This window comes from Dendrobates tinctorius, unplaced genomic scaffold (genome assembly GCF_039654945.1).
Source record: "Dendrobates tinctorius isolate UK_male_01 unplaced genomic scaffold, ASM3965494v1 ptg000070l, whole genome shotgun sequence".
In the NCBI taxonomy this organism is placed as follows: Eukaryota; Metazoa; Chordata; class Amphibia; order Anura; family Dendrobatidae; genus Dendrobates; species Dendrobates tinctorius.
Genome location: NW_027361738.1, coordinates 66,442,974 through 66,460,903, shown reverse-complemented (window position 1 = coordinate 66,460,903; position 17,930 = coordinate 66,442,974). Strand labels below are relative to the sequence as shown.

At 44.0% G+C, this 17,930-nt stretch overlaps 1 protein-coding gene across 2 annotated transcripts in view; it reads left to right on the top strand.

The window, feature by feature from the left end:
* The first annotated feature begins 7,942 nt into the window (after positions 1-7,942).
* Positions 7,943-17,930, top strand: part of KIAA1217 (KIAA1217 ortholog) — an 804,298-nt gene continuing 794,310 nt past the window's right edge. The window contains exons 1-2 of one of the 2 annotated variants that reach the window (XM_073581790.1): positions 7,943-10,066; positions 10,267-10,459. In XM_073581790.1, the coding sequence (XP_073437891.1) occupies positions 10,387-10,459 (73 nt within the window). In that variant the 5' untranslated portion in view covers positions 7,943-10,066; positions 10,267-10,386. Of the gene's footprint in view, positions 10,460-17,930 lie in introns of both variants that reach the window. The other variant, XM_073581793.1, reaches the window with a different exon arrangement.

Here is a 17,930-nt window from a genome sequence, read left to right as displayed (position 1 = left end):
TTCCCATGCCAGCTGGCTCAGGTCACTGAGGCAGCTGCAGCACTCCTTCCTCCATCCCTTCTTACAGGGATCCCCACTCCTCTCCGAGTGGCTTCCTACCTCAGACTCCCCGTCTGACTGACCCCCTCAGACTGACCTGTAATCCTAAACCTCCCCGCTCTTATGTATTCTCAACTCCACCCACCTCCCAGCACGTTTAGTGTTCCAAGCAGGGAACCACCAAAGGTGCTCTGCTTCTCTCTAAGCAAGGAGCCGCAATGTGGTTTTGCTGAACTACTCTGTTGTGTGGGATGTGTTGGAGCGTGGTAAGGAGTTCCCACCTTACCTGGATGGTGGGGTACCACACCTCAGGAGGAGGTGCAGTACCTCTGTGGTGACCAAGCCTCAGGGGCGCCACATTTGAAGGTTGCCTTTTCCAGATGGCATTTTTCAGCTCTTTACAAAGATGCTCAATAGGGTTTTTTGTCATTAAACGAGAGGTACTAACAATTATGACGACGTGTGCACATGCTTGCGTGCCCCTAAATAAGATGGTGCCGGGTGCTTCTTACAGCAGAAATACATGTCTGTAATTGCGGTAACTAAAAGACATTATTGCGCATGCGCAAGTAGGATCTCTAACAACAGAGATGGCGCTGCAATCACCGGAGCGCAACTGCGCAAGTGCAAACTTTCGTTTTGCTTCGGATGATATGTTTGCTTCCTGACCTGCGCAGTTGATCTTTTGAGATGCCGGGAATGGCACAGATAGGATTGTGGTCTCTTCCTGACAGGCGCAAATGATCTCAGCGTTATTAGAAATGGGGTGAGTAATGTGGCATTAGAATCTTTCACAGCTGTTCAGATTACAATCAATTGACTTATTTATTAATTTTTATATTATATTGCTCTATAGGCACTTTTGTATATCACTTTATAGTGTTGGAAATAAAATCTTTTGCACTTTATATATAAATATGGAATAATAACAGATATGGAATTGTATTGTTTTGAAGTAAATTGTATTCACTTCATTACATACTTTAACCCCTTAATGACCGCCTTTTAATGGCGGTAGTTCAGGGTACTTAAACCACAGTGCCATTAATTAACGGCGCTGTTGAAAAAGTAAATAGCGCCCCCCAAAGTCAGAATATCTCTGGGGTCTCGGCTGCTGGGGGTTGCTGAGACCCTAGAGAACATGTTTCGGGTCGGTATTTACCAACCTCGGTGTTGCGATCGCCGTTATTTATTAACTGTATAACGGCGACCGCAACAAAAAAAAGCTGAGATTTTGCATTTACTTTCTCTCTCCTCTGATGTGATCGCACATCAGAGGGGAAAGAAATAGAGTCCCCGGGTCCCCCGATCTGTCCCCCATACCTCCTGGTGTCCCCCCGTCCTCCCACGGCTCCCGCAGCTCCCGACGGCTCATGTGTCGGGCGCTTCCATGAGGTCCAAGTACATGTTGTGATTGTGGCAGGATAACGTTCAAGTTTGCTTCCTCTGTCCCCTCGTGCCAACCACAAACAAAGAGGGGATAATTAGCCTCTTCATCTCATTACTGTTGCGCACCTATAATCTCTTTCTCCTTGTCCTCCTCCATTTGTTCCTCGGCTCCTGCTCCTTCACTAACAGTTTGTCTGGAACCATATGCGCAACTTGATCACTGTAATCCACCCTCCCATGGCACCCGCCTGTGCGATGACATTCCAGAACTTAATGATATTATCACTTCTGCATCCTCCTCTGCTTCCTCCTTTTCCTCTGGGACCACCACCTCTTCACACAGACTATTCTTTCCAACAAGGAGGTGGGGGCCCAGGTACAAATTTTGCAATGGGCCAATGGGACTCTAGTTACATTACTACTACAACAATATATATTTCTTTGTTGACATTTCAGGAACTATAAGAAAGTCACACAAGCCCCTGATTTGTAAAGAAATACAATTTAGAGCCCTTTACAATGTTCCTTTGAGGAGAGTTAACATGACAGAATTCACCAGACTCAGTGACCTGTCAGCCTCCTCTCCTCACATTCTCTTACAGCCGGGGTCCCGTGTTTCTCATTCCTGCCTTTTTAACGGCACATCACTAAGTTTTATACTTGAAACTTAGTGAAACTTCAAATCCCCATGACTCACGGGAAATCAATATGACTTGTCTGCTAGAAGTCAGGGATAGAGTTGAGCGATACCGTCCGATACTTCAAAGTATCGTATCGGATGGTATCGGCCGATCTTTAAAAAAAGTATCGGTATCGCCGATTCCGATACCGGAAGTCCCATTCAAGTCTATGGGACTTCCGGTATCGGAATAAGAAAAACCCTTTCCTGCCCTTGTACAGCCTCTCTGGGGTCTGTACGGGCCTTTCGGGGGGCTGTGCCGGCCTGCCAGGGGGTCTGTGCAGGCTCCGGTGGTCTGTGCCGGCCTGCCGGTGGTCTGTGCCGGCCTGCCGGTGGTCTGTGCCGGCCTGCCGGGGGGCTGTGCCGGCCTGCCGGGGGGCTGTGCAGGCTCCGGGGGGCTGTGCCGGCCTGCCGGTGGTCTGTGCCGGCCTGCCGGTGGTCTGTGCAGGCTCCGGGGGTCTGTGCAGGCATCGTCCGATGGGACTACAAGTCCCATCGGGCGATGCCTGCTACCATGACAGTGATTGACACATTAGCCAATGATGGGACAGTAGCAGTCCCATCATCCGGCTAATGTGTTAAAAGTAAAAAAAAAAAAAAAAAAAAAAAAATTACATGCTACATACATACAACATGCATACTCCATACATGCTACATTCATACTACATAAATACTACATGCAACATACATACTACATATATACTACATACATACTACATGCATGCTACATGCATGCTACATACATACCACATACATAACACATATATACTACATGCATGCTACATACATACTACATGCATGCTACATACATACTACATGCATGCTACATACATACTACATGCTACATACATACTACATGCATGCTACATACATACTACATGCTACATGCATGCTACATACTACATGCTACATACATACTACATATATACTACATGCATGCTACATACATACTGCATGCTACATGCATGCTACATACTACATACATACTACATGCTACATACATACCACATATATACTACATACATACAATACATTCATACAATACATACATAGACATACAGTACATATAACATAGAGTAACATACTTACCAATACTTGTCACATTGTTCCCCGAAGCCATTGTCTTTTCCGGAATAAATATTAACATAACAAACCACAAAAATACTCACCCACGATCCGAAGCAGTCCACGAGTGTGTCCCACGACGATCTTGGGTAGAGAACTGCAGCATCAGCTGTTGCTGCCGTTCTCTACGGGCTGCAGGAATCCAATGACGGAAGGTAGGTATCCTTCCGCACTGTATTCCTCCGCCACTTAAAAAAAAAAAAGTCCCTAGTCTCACTTTATGCCATTGCTGTGTGGGAATTTCCCACGCAGCAATGGCATAAAGTGAGACTAGGGACTTTTTTTTTTTTTAAGTGGCGGAGGAATACAGTGCGGAAAGATACCTACCTTCCGTCATTGGATTCCTGCAGCCCGTAGAGAACGGCAGCATCATCTGATGCTGCCGTTCTCTACCCAAGATCGTCGTGGGACACACTCGTGGACTGCTTCGGATCGTGGGTGAGTATTTTTGTGGTTTGTTATGTTAATATTTATTCCGGAAAAGACAATGGCTTCGGGGAACAATGTGACAAGTATTGGTAAGTATGTTACTCTATGTTATATGTACTGTATGTCTATGTATGTATTGTATGAATGTATTGTATGTATGTAGTATATATGTGGTATGTATGTAGCATGTAGTATGTATGTAGTATGTATGTAGCATGCATGTAGCATGTATGTAGCATGCATGTAGTATATATGTAGTATGTATGTAGCATGCATGTAGTATGTATGTAGCATGTATGTAGTATGTATGTGGTATGTATGTAGCATGTAGTATGTATGTAGCATGCATGTAGTATATATGTAGTATGTATGTAGCATGTAGTATGTATGTAGTATGTATGTAGTATGTATGTGGTATGTATGTGGCATGTAGTATGTATGTAGCATGCATGTAGTATATATGTAGTATGTAGTATGTATGTAGTATGTATGTGGTATGTATGTAGCATGTAGTATGTATGTAGCATGCATGTAGTATATATGTAGTATGTAGTATGTATGTAGTATGTATGTGGTATGTATGTAGCATGTAGTATGTATGTAGCATGCATGTAGCATGCATGTAGTATGTATGTAGCATGCATGTAGCATGCATGTAGTATGTATGTAGTATGTATGTAGCATGCAGTATGTATGTAGCATGTATGTAGTATGTATGTAGTATATATGTAGTATGTATGTAGCATGTAGTATGTATGTAGCATGCATGTAGTATGTATGTAGCATGTAGTATGTATGTAGCATGCATGTAGTATGTATGTAGTATGTATGTAGTATATATGTAGTATGTATGTAGCATGTAGTATGTATGTAGTATGCATGTAGTATGTATGTAGTATTTTTTTTTTTTTTTTAACATTTAACACATTAGCCGGATGATGGGACTACTACTGTCCCATCATTGGCTAATGTGTCAATCACTGTCATGGTAGCAGGCATCGCCCGATGGGACTTGTAGTCCCATCGGACGATGCTTGCACAGACCCCCGAACATCAGCACAGCCCCCCGGCAGGCCGGCACAGCCCCCCGGCAGGCCGGTACAGACCCCCACAGGGTGCACAGACCACCGGCAGGCCGGCACAGCCCCCCGGCAGGCCGGTACAGACCCCCACAGGGTGCACAGACCACCGGCAGGCCGGCACAGCCCCCCGGCAGGCCGGTACAGACCCCCACAGGGTGCACAGACCACCGGCAGGCCGGCACAGCCCCCCGGCAGGCCGGTACAGACCCCCACAGGGTGCACAGACCACCGGCAGGCCGGCACAGCCCCCCCGGCAGGCCGGTACAGACCCCGGGCAGTCCACACAGCCCCCCGGCAGGCCGGCACAGCCCCCCGGCAGGCCGGCAGAGACCCCCGGAAGGCCCGAAATGACGGCGCATCATGATGCGCACACACCGCGCATCATGATGACGTCAGTCTGTCAATCAACTTTGAACTTCCGATTCCGATGCCGAATTCCGATATTGAAAAAATATCGGAAGTCGGTATCGGAATTCCGATACAGCAAGTATCGGCCGATACCCGATACTTGCGGTATCGGAATGCTCAACACTAGTCAGGGATAATGGACTGCTGGGACATATTCTTGACAGTTGTCTTATTATTTTCTGGTTAGCCAATAAAGGTATCACTCCTAGAATTCTTTTGTCATCATTGGGCAGAAAAGTATTCACATTGAAATTTCAATCTCTACACCTTGTTGGCATCCAAAATAACTAAATAAAGCATGTTTATAATAACTGCAAATGCAGATCTATCAAAATATAACATTATTTAACTCACAAAATAAAAGCAATTAAGAAAAAAAAATCTCAATGTCAAAATTGCCATTTGTTTGTTGCACTTATCCCCCATCAAAAAAATTCAATAAAAAAACTGATAAAACGTTGCATGTAGTCCAAAAGGTTACCAATAAAACTACTGCTCAGCACCCAGAAAAAAACAAACCCTCATATGGGTCAGTCATTGGAAAAATATATGAGCTTTACAAACTACATTTTTTCTTACGGTTTAACTTTTTTTAAACAACTAAAATATTAATTAAAAAAAAAAAAAAGACGCCGGGTCATTTTATAGCACAATGAATGCCATAAAATCATAACCCCACAAAAAAAGTCCCTTTTAGCAAACTGCACCAAACCCAAAAAGTGTGCATCATGCATTGTTCTTTTTTTTTCTAAAGCAACCTTGTGAGGAACGATTGGTGTGGCCAAAATGGGGCTTATACCTCAGGGGTGTGTGCACTTAAAATAACAAATATTCTGAATGTCACTTTACCCCTGAGAGGGAGGAACAATGGAAGAATATTTCGGGTCTGGTGGTGGGCAGTCTGGTTATAGGGGATCTATACATTGTGTTTATGTATGGATGATTACATTAATAAAATAAATAAAACTTTGGGAGTCACTTCTGTACGATCCTCTTATCCACAGTGAGTGCATTAATTTTGTCCAGCGAATTATTAATTCAGTGCAACCGTCTAATCAAGCGCTGCCCGGACTTAATTATTCAGATGATGATTAAATAGTGTCAGGCCTTGAACTCAGATTAAAAGGACATTAGCAGCGGAGAGACTGAAGAATGTGATGACACGAACCATGGGATGAATCCGACAGAACTGCTACACTGCCAGTGAGATCTGGGCGAAAGCATTGGAAATGTGCAAAAAAACAACCGATCTCAGTTGTACTGACACTACAGTCACTTATTTTGTCCCTTGCACATCACGTTTGGCAGATCCAATCTCATTTATGTCATTTTTAAAGACCTCAATTATAGTCATTAAAGGACGTGCACACATTTGGAGACATTTTCTGTTCTTAAACGCATGTATTTTGGGCTAAAAATATTTTTTGCAATTTGGTTTCATTATAAATTTTGCATCATTTGGCTTTTACAGACATTTGTTTTCCTGCATGTTGCTGGCTGCAGAATGAGTAAACTGACAGTCTGTCAGTAAGATTGTTAATTTTCTGTCTTTTTCTGAGCTGCTCCCAGCTCATCAGGTTTCCAAGATGAGATTTTGGTGAGGTTTTGATGTTGCAGATTTTCAGCACCATTTCTGGACCTTTTAGGGTTGGTGCCCACAATCAGGAATAGCAGCGTTTTGGATGCTGCATTCGAATTACCGCACTTGTGTTTCAGGGCATTGTATTGCAGCGGAGACGCTACAGAAAATGATATGTTGTGCCTCATAAACCTGCACCGCGGGTGAGTTTACGCAGCATTAAATTTTACTGACAATATGACTTTGGGGTTATGGATATGTATCTTTAAAACGCCTCTTCATTACTAACCGCTGGACTTGATGTCACTTGACAATACAAAGGTGACATCATCCCCACAAATATGAACCCCACTTGTCACCTATACAGGGCAAGTGGGAAGAGTGGGGCAAAGCTTCAGAATTGGCGCATCTAATAGATGCGCCTTTTGTGGGGTGGCTGCAGGCTGCTATTTTACGGCTGGGAGGGTGCAATAGCCCAATATCCTTGGCCCCTTACCAGCCTGAGAATAGCAAATCCCAGCTGTCGGTTTTAGATTGGCTGGTTATCAAAAATGGAGGGGGACCCCACACTGTTTTTTTTAAAAAAAATTATTTAAATAATTAAAAAAAAACTGCATGGGGACCCCTCTATTCTTGATAACTAGCCATGATAAAGCTGACAGCCGAGGGTTGCAGCCCGCAACTGTTAGTTTTATCTTGCTGGTTATCAAACATAGAAAGACCCCATATTTTTTGTATTAGAATTTGTTTATACCTCTGGCTAATGAATACTTCCATCAGCCACACTTGCTCTCACTATTAGGGGTAGCAGGCGTAGGCTGATGGGAGGAGTACTCTCTCATCTGCAAACCCCTATGTGGCCAGAGGTAAGCTGTTTACCTCCGGTCACAGCTGCCGGTTCACGTTGTCATCTGACAGCGTGGGAACTGCAGCTCTCTAACCGGCAGTGACGATGTTACCGCCTATCAGATGTAGTGTTTGCTGGGCTGTCATGCCGATGACAGCATGGCAAACAACGGATGTTCAGGCCCCCCATGGAGTTCGGTTACTGTTCTGGTACCCAAACTGAACTTTTTATAACTGTTTGGCCAGACCCAAACATCCAGGGATTCGCCCATGACTAGTGATAACTTTATCGGCTTGCTCACACGAGCGTATAAATCGGAGAAGTGCAGATTTAAATCTGGGTCATGTCAATTCTTTCAGCTATTTTTGCTGCAGATTTCATCAATACTAACGAATGGCGAAAAAAAAATCAACAAAAAACGCATGTAAACATGAATCCAAAATGCTGAAAAAAAAGGCGCCTATTTTACACAGCATTTTTCTTGCCAAGAGAAGCAGAAATGGTGCAGATGTTTCAGCACCTGAGGGTAAGTGCACACGTTCCGGATTGTGTTGCGGATTTTTCCGCGCAGATTTGGCAAAATCCACAGGTAAATCCGCAGGTCAAAAGACCTGCGGATTTAGTGTGGATTAGCCTGTGGTTTTCCCCTGCGGTTTGACACCTGTACAATGGAGCAGGTGTGAAACCGCTGCGGATTCCGCACAAAGAAGTGACATGCTGCGGATTTGAAACCGCAGCAAGTCTGCGCGGAAAAATCCACAGCATGTGCACTGCGGTTTTTATTTTCCATAGAAAATAAAGGTACTGTACACCGCAGCAGAAATTGCTGCGAATACGCAGGGCCAAATCTGCAGCGGATCCGCAGCATGTGCACATACCCAAATACTAGAGGTATGCACTTACCCAAAGGTCTGATACTGACATGTAAGATTGCTACTTCCAGTAGGTGGCGCTAAAGATCAAATCCTTTTCCTCTCTGAAGAAGCACCAAAATATTTATACTATAAAAACTTGACTCCGATCATTTTCTGAAAACATATTCCCACTAACGACAACAGCTGCGTTCTATTATAATTCTGTAACTATGTGAGCACCTTTTGCCTTTCTTCTTTCTGTTGCTTTCCTGCCACCAGGCAGCAGTGCAGTGTTAGGACTGAGCTGTCTCAGCTCTTTGTAACAATCAATATTGATTTTTATCTATAAATATTAATAGACATTTATTATTTATTTCATCTTATTCATTACTGACTTGATTATAAAATCCCCATGTCCTATACCCAGATTTAATATATGGTAGCAGTATAACAGTCACTAATACAAGAGATGCAAGATACTGATACTGAAAACTGCAGTCTGGAAGAAGATTCAGTCACCATAAGGGGAGGGGGCAACTTCCAGCTTTCTGTCTCTGTCAGTGCAAATCAAGAACTGGCAATTATAGCAGCACTATTATCATATATTAGCAATAGAGCAGCTGTCAGCTGTATGGATGAGCCTCCTCCAGAGAAGATGCACATGCCCACAAATATGTCATTAGAGTCTATTGTGATGTCTTCATGCAGCAATTCTCAGAGAGACAACTTTTTAAGTGGAGAAAAAGTGTGAATCCTAAAGGAGAACGTTGAATATTTCAGGGCATTTCTGCCAATGCAAACCCTCCTTAGCCACCCTTTGTGTGCCACCCTGGTGGGCAAAGGAGAGATGACGTCATGACTGCAGTCCTTGTTAGCAGAGGGTAGAACAGTGTTCTTCTTCTGAAAGAGGGGCTGCAACTGCAAAAGCCCCTGGTCTTCTTCTCTCCATCACTAGGTGCATGGGTCTTCTTCTGCTCAGGCTGCCGGATCTACAGAGAAGCCAACACGCCCCTCTCTCTCCGATGCATGCCTCCTACCTAGAGCATCCCTGCTTCTCCCTCTCCATCCAGGTGAATTGAAAGTCGTTGCAAGGAAGGAAAGAGAGGAGAGGGAGAGCAGCTGCTGCCTGTGCTGCAGTCCTGTCATGCACAGAAAATTGCAACTCCAACAGAAAGAACCCGCAGAGCTAAAGCACAGGCTGACTACAGAGCCACCCTGCTGGGAGACAAAAGCTGCATAAGGACAAGGGTGACCCATCCCCTTATCTCCAGTCATTGGCATATGCCAGTCTGGGAGTGCCAACTGCCAAGGACTTCCATCAGGATATTAGGAATACATGTGCCAGGGAAAGAGGCACCAGAGACTGCTCTGAAAAACACCTGACCTAAGTCTGAAGGCATCTCACTAGACTTTCAACCTGGAAGGTCTCACCTCATTTAAGAGCACAATTTGCAGGTGGATCTCAAGTTCTCAACCACCAGAAAACAGCTGCTCTTCAGATCCACTCAGTAGGTTCAGACTTCAGCCACAAGTGGACCTTCCACCAGTGTCTAAGTTTGCTGAAGAAGTCTCCAGATAGAAACCATAAAGTAAGAACTACTCTAATCCTGGGAGTAACTTTCTGATCTTCTTTAGGTAAGAACCTCTATCAGCTTAACCTGCAAAGATTTAACCAACAAAGGACTATCCATTGGGTTTACCAATTCACCTAATTAAAATGCTATAAGGTTGACCATACTACTGACTTACCTTGTTGTCCAGTTTTTGCAGAGGTCATTAAGATTAAAAAATAAACAACCTGTGACTACAGGGTAGGACAAATTGAATTTTTGTAGGTTGACCATACTACTGACTGACCTCCAAGTCCAGTTGTTGCAGTGGATATTAACTAGTTTCTAAGAGGGAAAAAAACCTGAGGACTTCTCCACTTGGACCTTTAGGAGATACACACTGGAATGGCTACACACAGAGTCCAGTTCTTCAACTTATCTCCTGGACTTCAGAGAACTGGAAGCCTCAAGCTGCCTAGTAAGTGTGCCAAACTTTTCATGGCTGAGTCATTATGATTTTGTAAATTCGGGGTTACTTTTATGGCAGGGTCCATAGTATCTCAACTCCTAGCACCACCACGTCCCTGAGTGCATCTTCCAGGGATTTCAATTATTCTGTGCAATGTGTGATTATTTGAGATAGCCTAATCCTCCTGGTGTGTTCTGGAGATTGTGTCTGGTGTGGCCACTGCTTATCTATTTCAGCCTGTATGTTCCTAAATCTTTCTCTACTTCAAGTTAAAATGGAAAGTTTAACTTTTTATTGTCTCATCACTGTGCAATAATGCAAATGAATAATGGGTTAATTGCAGATACACATTATACAGTGTGTTATTGTCCCCACTTACAACTACAGATATAGCAGAGGGGAATTTGTTAGGATTTAGCAGCAGGTTCACCTGTTTTATGATGACACAGGTAAAGTAATTGGATATATTTACTGTTCCTGCTAACTATATTTAAGTTTATACCATTTACTATAATATAGGTATACAATTTATTACATATTTACACTTAATACTAGATATATTTATACACTTTATTATATATTTATATAAACTAAAAAATGTTGTTTTTTTGTTTTTTTTTAATCAAAAGCAATTTTAAGGCTCTGTTCTCACGTCTGTTTATCCTTCCCACTTGTCTTTGTAGTTTAGGACAGAAACTATGATTAGGATCTTTTATAAACCTATTTCAAATGGGAGCAGAGATGTCCTGTTGATTTATATGGGGTTTGTCTTGTTTCCGCTTTTTATTTGTTTTCAGAACAGAAGAAAGAGTTCTTCATACAGGAATTTTTTTTCCCCATTCTTGAAAAAAAAAATACACCAAAGGGAACATTTTTTATTTATATATATATATATATATATATCAGCACGGTGGCTGAGTGGTTAGCACTGTATGATGGCTCAGTGGTTAATATTGCAGCCTTGCAGCGCTGGGGTCCTGGGTTCGAATCCCACCAAGGACAACATCTGCAAGGAGTTTCTATGTTCTCCCTGTGTTTGTGTGGGTTTCCTCCGGGTACTCCAGTTTCCTCCCACATTCCAAAGACCTACTGATAGGGAATTTAGATTGTGAGCCCCATCGGGGACAGTGATGATGATGTGTGCAAACTGTAAAGCGCTGCGGAATATGTTAGCACTATATACAGATTATATATATATATATATATATATATATATATATATATATATATATTCTGTATATAACATAAAACCCTTTGCTCTCATTTGAAGTGGGAATTCACACGATCCTAATTCCATTTATCTTTTCCATTTGTTCTAAAGGCAACAGACAAAAAGGATAAATGAACATGTGAGCAGAGCCTTTAAATGCTAAACAAGCAATACATTTGTATGAATATAATCATGTATGAATAATGTTTATATTACCATATACAGGAAAAAGCCCACTAATTGGGTAGCACGGCGGCTCATTTGTTAATGCTGGGGTCCTGGGTTCAAATCCCACCAAAAACATTTTTGCAAGGACTTTTGTATGTTCTCCCCGTGTTTGCGTGGGTTTCCTCCCAAGTTCTCTGGTTTCCTCCAATATAAACAATGGAAAATAATGATATTAATCAGCCTTACATAGTCTAAAATAAAATGGAGTTATACGGTTCACGGTGTAAATGTTCCTGCATAGATAAAACTGCAATGGTAAAAAGCTTGTGAACGGCATGCATCCAGAAACAAAACATGGTGAAATTTATCAACATTCAGTGAGATGCTTTTTTCCTATTCGGACCACATGTAACAGTGAATCCAGGGTTTTGCAGAGAACTGGGCTTTCTCAGGTTATCTAGGGTAAGGGTACCGTTACACCTAGCGATGGACCAGTGATCCCGACCAGTGATATGACGCGGTCAGGATCGCTGGTGCATCGCTAGGTGGTCACTAGTGAGCTGCCACACAGGCAGATCTCACCAGTGACATCGCAGGGGACGGGGGTCGCTACTTACCTGTCAGATGCGGCGATCCTGACGTCCTCCCGCCCGGCTCCATGCGTAGCTCATCGTCACAGCAGGAAGCCCAGCAGGAAGTGGCCAACGAGGAATGATCCAGGAGCTTCTCGCGTGATCAGCGATAACCAGCTTGGGAGCCGGTCGGAGGCAAGTATCATATGCAGCGATATCGCAGTGTGTAACGGGGGCTTAAAGCTCAAGCATAGGGCCACCTTAATCAGTCCGGAGGTCTTTTCTTGGGGTACAATGTATGGAGATAGTAGAGACAGATGGCACAATATCAGAGGGGTCACGAACTTTGCAACTGTGGTAAGACGGCCTTGTACTTAAGTCAACAAAAGTCCATAAGACCAAAAGCAAAAAAAAACCTTGCAATCAAGTTGATATTTTATCTTGGGTGCTATCCCAGGAATTTCCCCAAACCTTAAAGAGTTAAGGGCCTTTCACACATAGCAAGATCGCTAGCGATATCGCTAAAGCGTCACCGATTTTGTGATGCAATATCGCTAGCAATCTCGCTTTGTGTGACACGTACCTGCGACCGGCCCCCTTGCTGGATATCACTGATCGCGCTCGAATGTCCTGGGCCATTTTTTCGTTGTTGGCGTCCCGCTGGTGCCGACTAGCAAGGCATGGACGCAGGCGGAAGTCGTCATCATCGCTGCGGTGTGAAAGGTAACAGCGACCGCCGACGGATCGCTTATCGCTGCTGCGTCGCTGGTGAGGTCTGCCTGTTTCGCAGCTCACTAACGACCATTTAGCGATGCACCAGCGATCCTGACCGGGTCGTATCGTTGTCGGGATCGCTGGTGCATCGCTAAATGTAACAGGACCCTTATTCCCATCTTAGTCCCAGCTGCAGCCTGGATGTCCCCTTCATGTTCGATCTGACTGAATGCGGGGACAGTAACGCCAGTGCTAACTGGGCGCCGGAGTCACGTGTCACAACAACGGCACGGGAGCCCTGGGAAGAACAAGTGCAGATGGATCGCCCACCAGGGCAGTGGGGTTACTCGGTACCGGGCCGGTGTCTCAGAGGAAGGTGTCACAGTGGCGGTGACCCGTTCCGTGGCCCTGAGCGTCCATGCAAATGGGGTGAAATGTGGCTGAATAAAGTTTGTAGGTGGATGATACATGACGCCACCTGTGGTGCTCGGCAATGAAGGGGTTAAGCCGACACTGCAGGCAGATCCTCTGGGACAGATGGTATAAGGCAGCAAGATGTAAGAGCTCCCCACAGGTAGAGCTGTAGTCCCAGGGCAGTAGTAATAGGTGTTGAGGAAGAGGGTGCAGTGTTAGGCACATAGATGTAGCAGTGCTGAAGGGGTTGCAGGAAGAAGGCAATGACACAACAGGGTGCAGTTTCCTTTACCTTTACTTTGGTTTGTAAGTGCAGTCCAGGGTCCAGATTACAGATGGTACAGGAGTTGATCAGCCTGGGAGCAACTTAGGAATCTCTCTATGCAGATGGGTTGTGTAGTCTCCTTTCTAGCTCTTATCTGAGGCACTTGCAGTACTGAGTTACACTGAAGTTCCCCTTGCTTGCTGTCTTTAGAACTCCCCTCGTATGGCAGACAGCCGTAGCCTCCTATTTCATCTGACTCACACACGTTACTGCTGTGCCTCCGAGTCTTAGGGCCCCGTCACACACAGCGACTCACCAGCAATCCCGACAATGATATCAACGTGTCAGGATCGCTGGTGAGTCGCTACATGATCGCTGGTGAGCTGCCAGACAGACAGCTTCACCAGCAATCAGCACCAGCGACGCCGAGCGCGCGGCATCACTGTGTACTTTAGTTACCAGCGCACTGATGCAGGGAGCTGGTAACTAAGGTACACATCGGGTTTCTAGGCACAGCGTGCCCCCTTAGAAACCCAATGTGTACCTTAGTTACCAGCTCCTGCTCGCTAGTCGCTGATCTCCTGCCTGTCACATGCAGCAATGCGTGCTGACCAGCGGGAGACCAGCGACCCCAAAAATGTCCAGGGCTTTCCATCAAAGATCAGGGATACCGGCAGGGGGGCCGGTCGCTGATTGCTGTCACACACAGCGATCTCGCTGGTGAGATCGCTGTTGCATCACAAAACTAGTGACTCAGCAGCTAAGTGTGACGGGGCCCTTAGTTGGGAACAGAGCATTTACAGCTTCTCGTTCCTCCGGTTTCTGCTGCAGGACCATCAGCATCCATACAACCTTGGATACCGGACTCTGGACCATGCGCTACAGCTAGAAGTGAGCCTGAATTCTGCTCAATCCTCCAGCTCCTCTCTCCCACGTCCTCACTCTTCACCTTCTCCACACGAACTGAACTAACTTCCCTTTCCTAGCCACAGAGAGCAGCTCCTCAGCAGTTTGGGTTCAGAGCTCCCTCTGCTGGCCTGGAGCAGGAACTGTGCTGTGTGCTGGATTTACCTGATAGAGAGTTCCTTCATTGCTTCCAAGCATGACATCACCCTCCCTAGGAGGAAGGCAATGCCACTGTGGCGACCATACTCCTGGGGGCGCCACACAGACATCGCGGGAACGACACCGACACAGGAGGCGAGTATAGGTTTTTTTATTTTATCAGCCCAAGCATGGGGTATGAGAAGGGGTTGTCCTAGTAGTGGACAATCCATTTAACAGCTGTTTACTACACCTGGTGTTAATGCACCAAGATGGCAGACAGCTGTGAGCCACACATCACAGGCCCACAAGCCACATGAGGCTTTCAAGCTACAGACTGTGGACCCCTGTTCTACTTTGTCTACATCGGGCAGCAGCACCACTGACTTACATGCAGCCAGAGGGGTCCTCTTTCTGTCGGCTACATGGTGTCACCCTATGAGTGCTTTTACACTTCTTTATCCTCAACCTTTATTTTTGGGATATTACAGACTCATACTTTCTGTTCTTTTTGGGAAATCCAAATGTACATTAGCAGCTATAAACTGACTTTGACCCCATCTTCTGTATTGTAGCATCTAATGAGCGTGTGCACACAGGTAACTTCGAAAATTTCTATTTTAAATATATTATTAAATAAAAATTAAACTGTTTAACACAAATACCTGATCTAAACAATAAGTCATTTTCAGATCATAAATTCCTTTTTAAATGGTCAAAGGTATTTCAATAAACTGAAATGCTCTATTTGCCCAGAATTCCTTTCTCAGTTTGAAAAAAATCACTGTAAGGTACCGGCCACTAGGTGTCTCCCTTCTGTCTAACTTGGTGTCTACTGTCTGTTATGGAGTGTAATCCGTCCACAGCAGCAGAGACAATGAGACTGGTAAGGAAGTGATGGCAGGGCTTTGTCTCTCTGCTCCTCTTTGGTTTGTCAAACTATAACAGAAAAGAGGGCTTTCAGCTCACCGCAGGCAAACCATTGCACAATAATGGGAACATTGTATGTGGTTAAGTGAGGGAAGGGAAGTTCTAGAACCTATAGTACTGGCAGAATGCTAATGAATAGGAATTCCCTGTTCAAAAAGTAGCAAGTTACAGAGCATGACAACCAGGACAGTTTTTCAACATATTAGATGGGCATATGCTCCAAAGTAGTTTTGACTAATAAGAGGGTATGGGGGCAGCAAGGTCAAGCTTTTCTACAGATTTTGCATAAAGGGACATGTACACTTTAAAGAAGCACTCCGATCAAAATATATATCTTGTAAATATATTACAATTCTCATATTATATGGCAATTTCTCATTCTGCTTTTCTACACAGATATTTTTTTTCCATTAGGTGTCTGACATCATGTGATTTAAAAATTGACTAGCTGAATCTTTCTAAGCATCTTTTCCCAGCATGAGTCATCATTAGAACTTCAATTTTACATAAATACAAAGTCCCTGGCAGGAGCAGAGCAGCTTTGTCGGGCGTTGAAGAAGCGATGGAGCTTATCTTCCCTGAGCTTTGCAGTCTTATAGAACTGTAGTTCTAATGATGACTCATGTAGGGAAAAGAGACCTCCTGTTTCTACGTAGAGCTTAGAAGGGATCCAGTTAATTTTTAATCACCTGATGTCATAGACCTAATGGAAAAGAGAAGAATTAACTGCATAGAAAGGCAAAATGAGCAATAGTAAGTACACAGTGCGCTATAATATGATGATTGCAATATATTAAGAGGATACAAATTTTGATGGGAGGAGGAAGAGGGCTTCTTTAAGTGGTCCGATTGATAAATCTGGAAACATGCACTTGCGTGTATGACACAATTGTCCTTTATCTAATGAAAGCTTCATTATGTTTGGTATTATTACAGCTCCCACAATTTTTCCCGGGGTCCTGAGTGGCCCCTCATGCAGCAGAAAAGAAGGGGAGATAGTATATCGCTACATACCAAGGCAGGCTTATGATATGAAAGTCTGGGAAGACTATCTAAACCCTTCGAGGAGCTACTAAAAAGGTGACTGGTGGTTTTTCCAACTTGCCCGAAGAGGACATCTCAAGGACTTGGAGTGGCTGTTGGCTTCTGCTTGTGTCCTTGCTGCCCCAGATGAGACAGATTACCATCAGGAGTGTAGGAATGGATATGGATGCGGAGATTGGCACTGGAGATTTCCGGCTGACGGCTCCTTCTTGTTTGTAATTGTGTTTGGCTGCGGAGATGAATACTGCCCGCACTCCCCACATTGCGTTCTCCGCGCTTACGGCCTGTCTTCACATCTGAACATAGAACTGCAAAACATCATTATTCCTGTTCCATCACACAATAATGATTTAATTATTGAGCACAGCAGAGATTTACACCGTCCGCTCGCTTTACGGTTAATGCAGCTCAGGGCTTGATGGAGGGAAAGAATGGCAGCGTTGGTCGTTTTCTGAAGGAGCACTTCAGAGCGTCCTCACACTCAGGATTGTGACATGAGAAGTAATGAGACATTCTAATGTCTGTTTACAAATAACAAACGGAATAAAAGTCCTGGACATCGTTCTGTGTGCGCAGCCTGCGTTGGAGCAGAAATATAATTGGGACCTTCTGGACTGGAAATCATCAGATGGGTCTGCTGAGGAGGAAATGCAGATTTGACATCGGGTTGCTTTATAATATTCATTTTAGCTGAGTCTGTCTAAAATACTGTTGTAGAAAGGTTGAGCTTGATGGACCTGGGTCTTTTTTTTTTTTTCAACCTATGTAACTTTGTAACTGATTATGCTAATTAAAGAAAACGTGTCATCCAAAAATGAGCTAATGATTAAGTCAAGTTTTACGTTTTTTATTTTGATTTATTTATTTTTTTGGTATCTTTTATAATTTTTCTTATCATGATCTATATTAAAAAAAATAAATGTGCAATTTTATTTTCCAATAATTTTTATTGAACAGCCAATGGGGTATTGTAGACTTGTACTTTCAGGAAATTCACATGTACATTAGCAGCAAAGGACTGAGGGCTTGTTCACATGTTTGATTTTCTCATATAAGCACTATTTATGGTTTTCACTCTGATCATTTTTCTCACGTGGAGATTACTGACATCTGAATGAG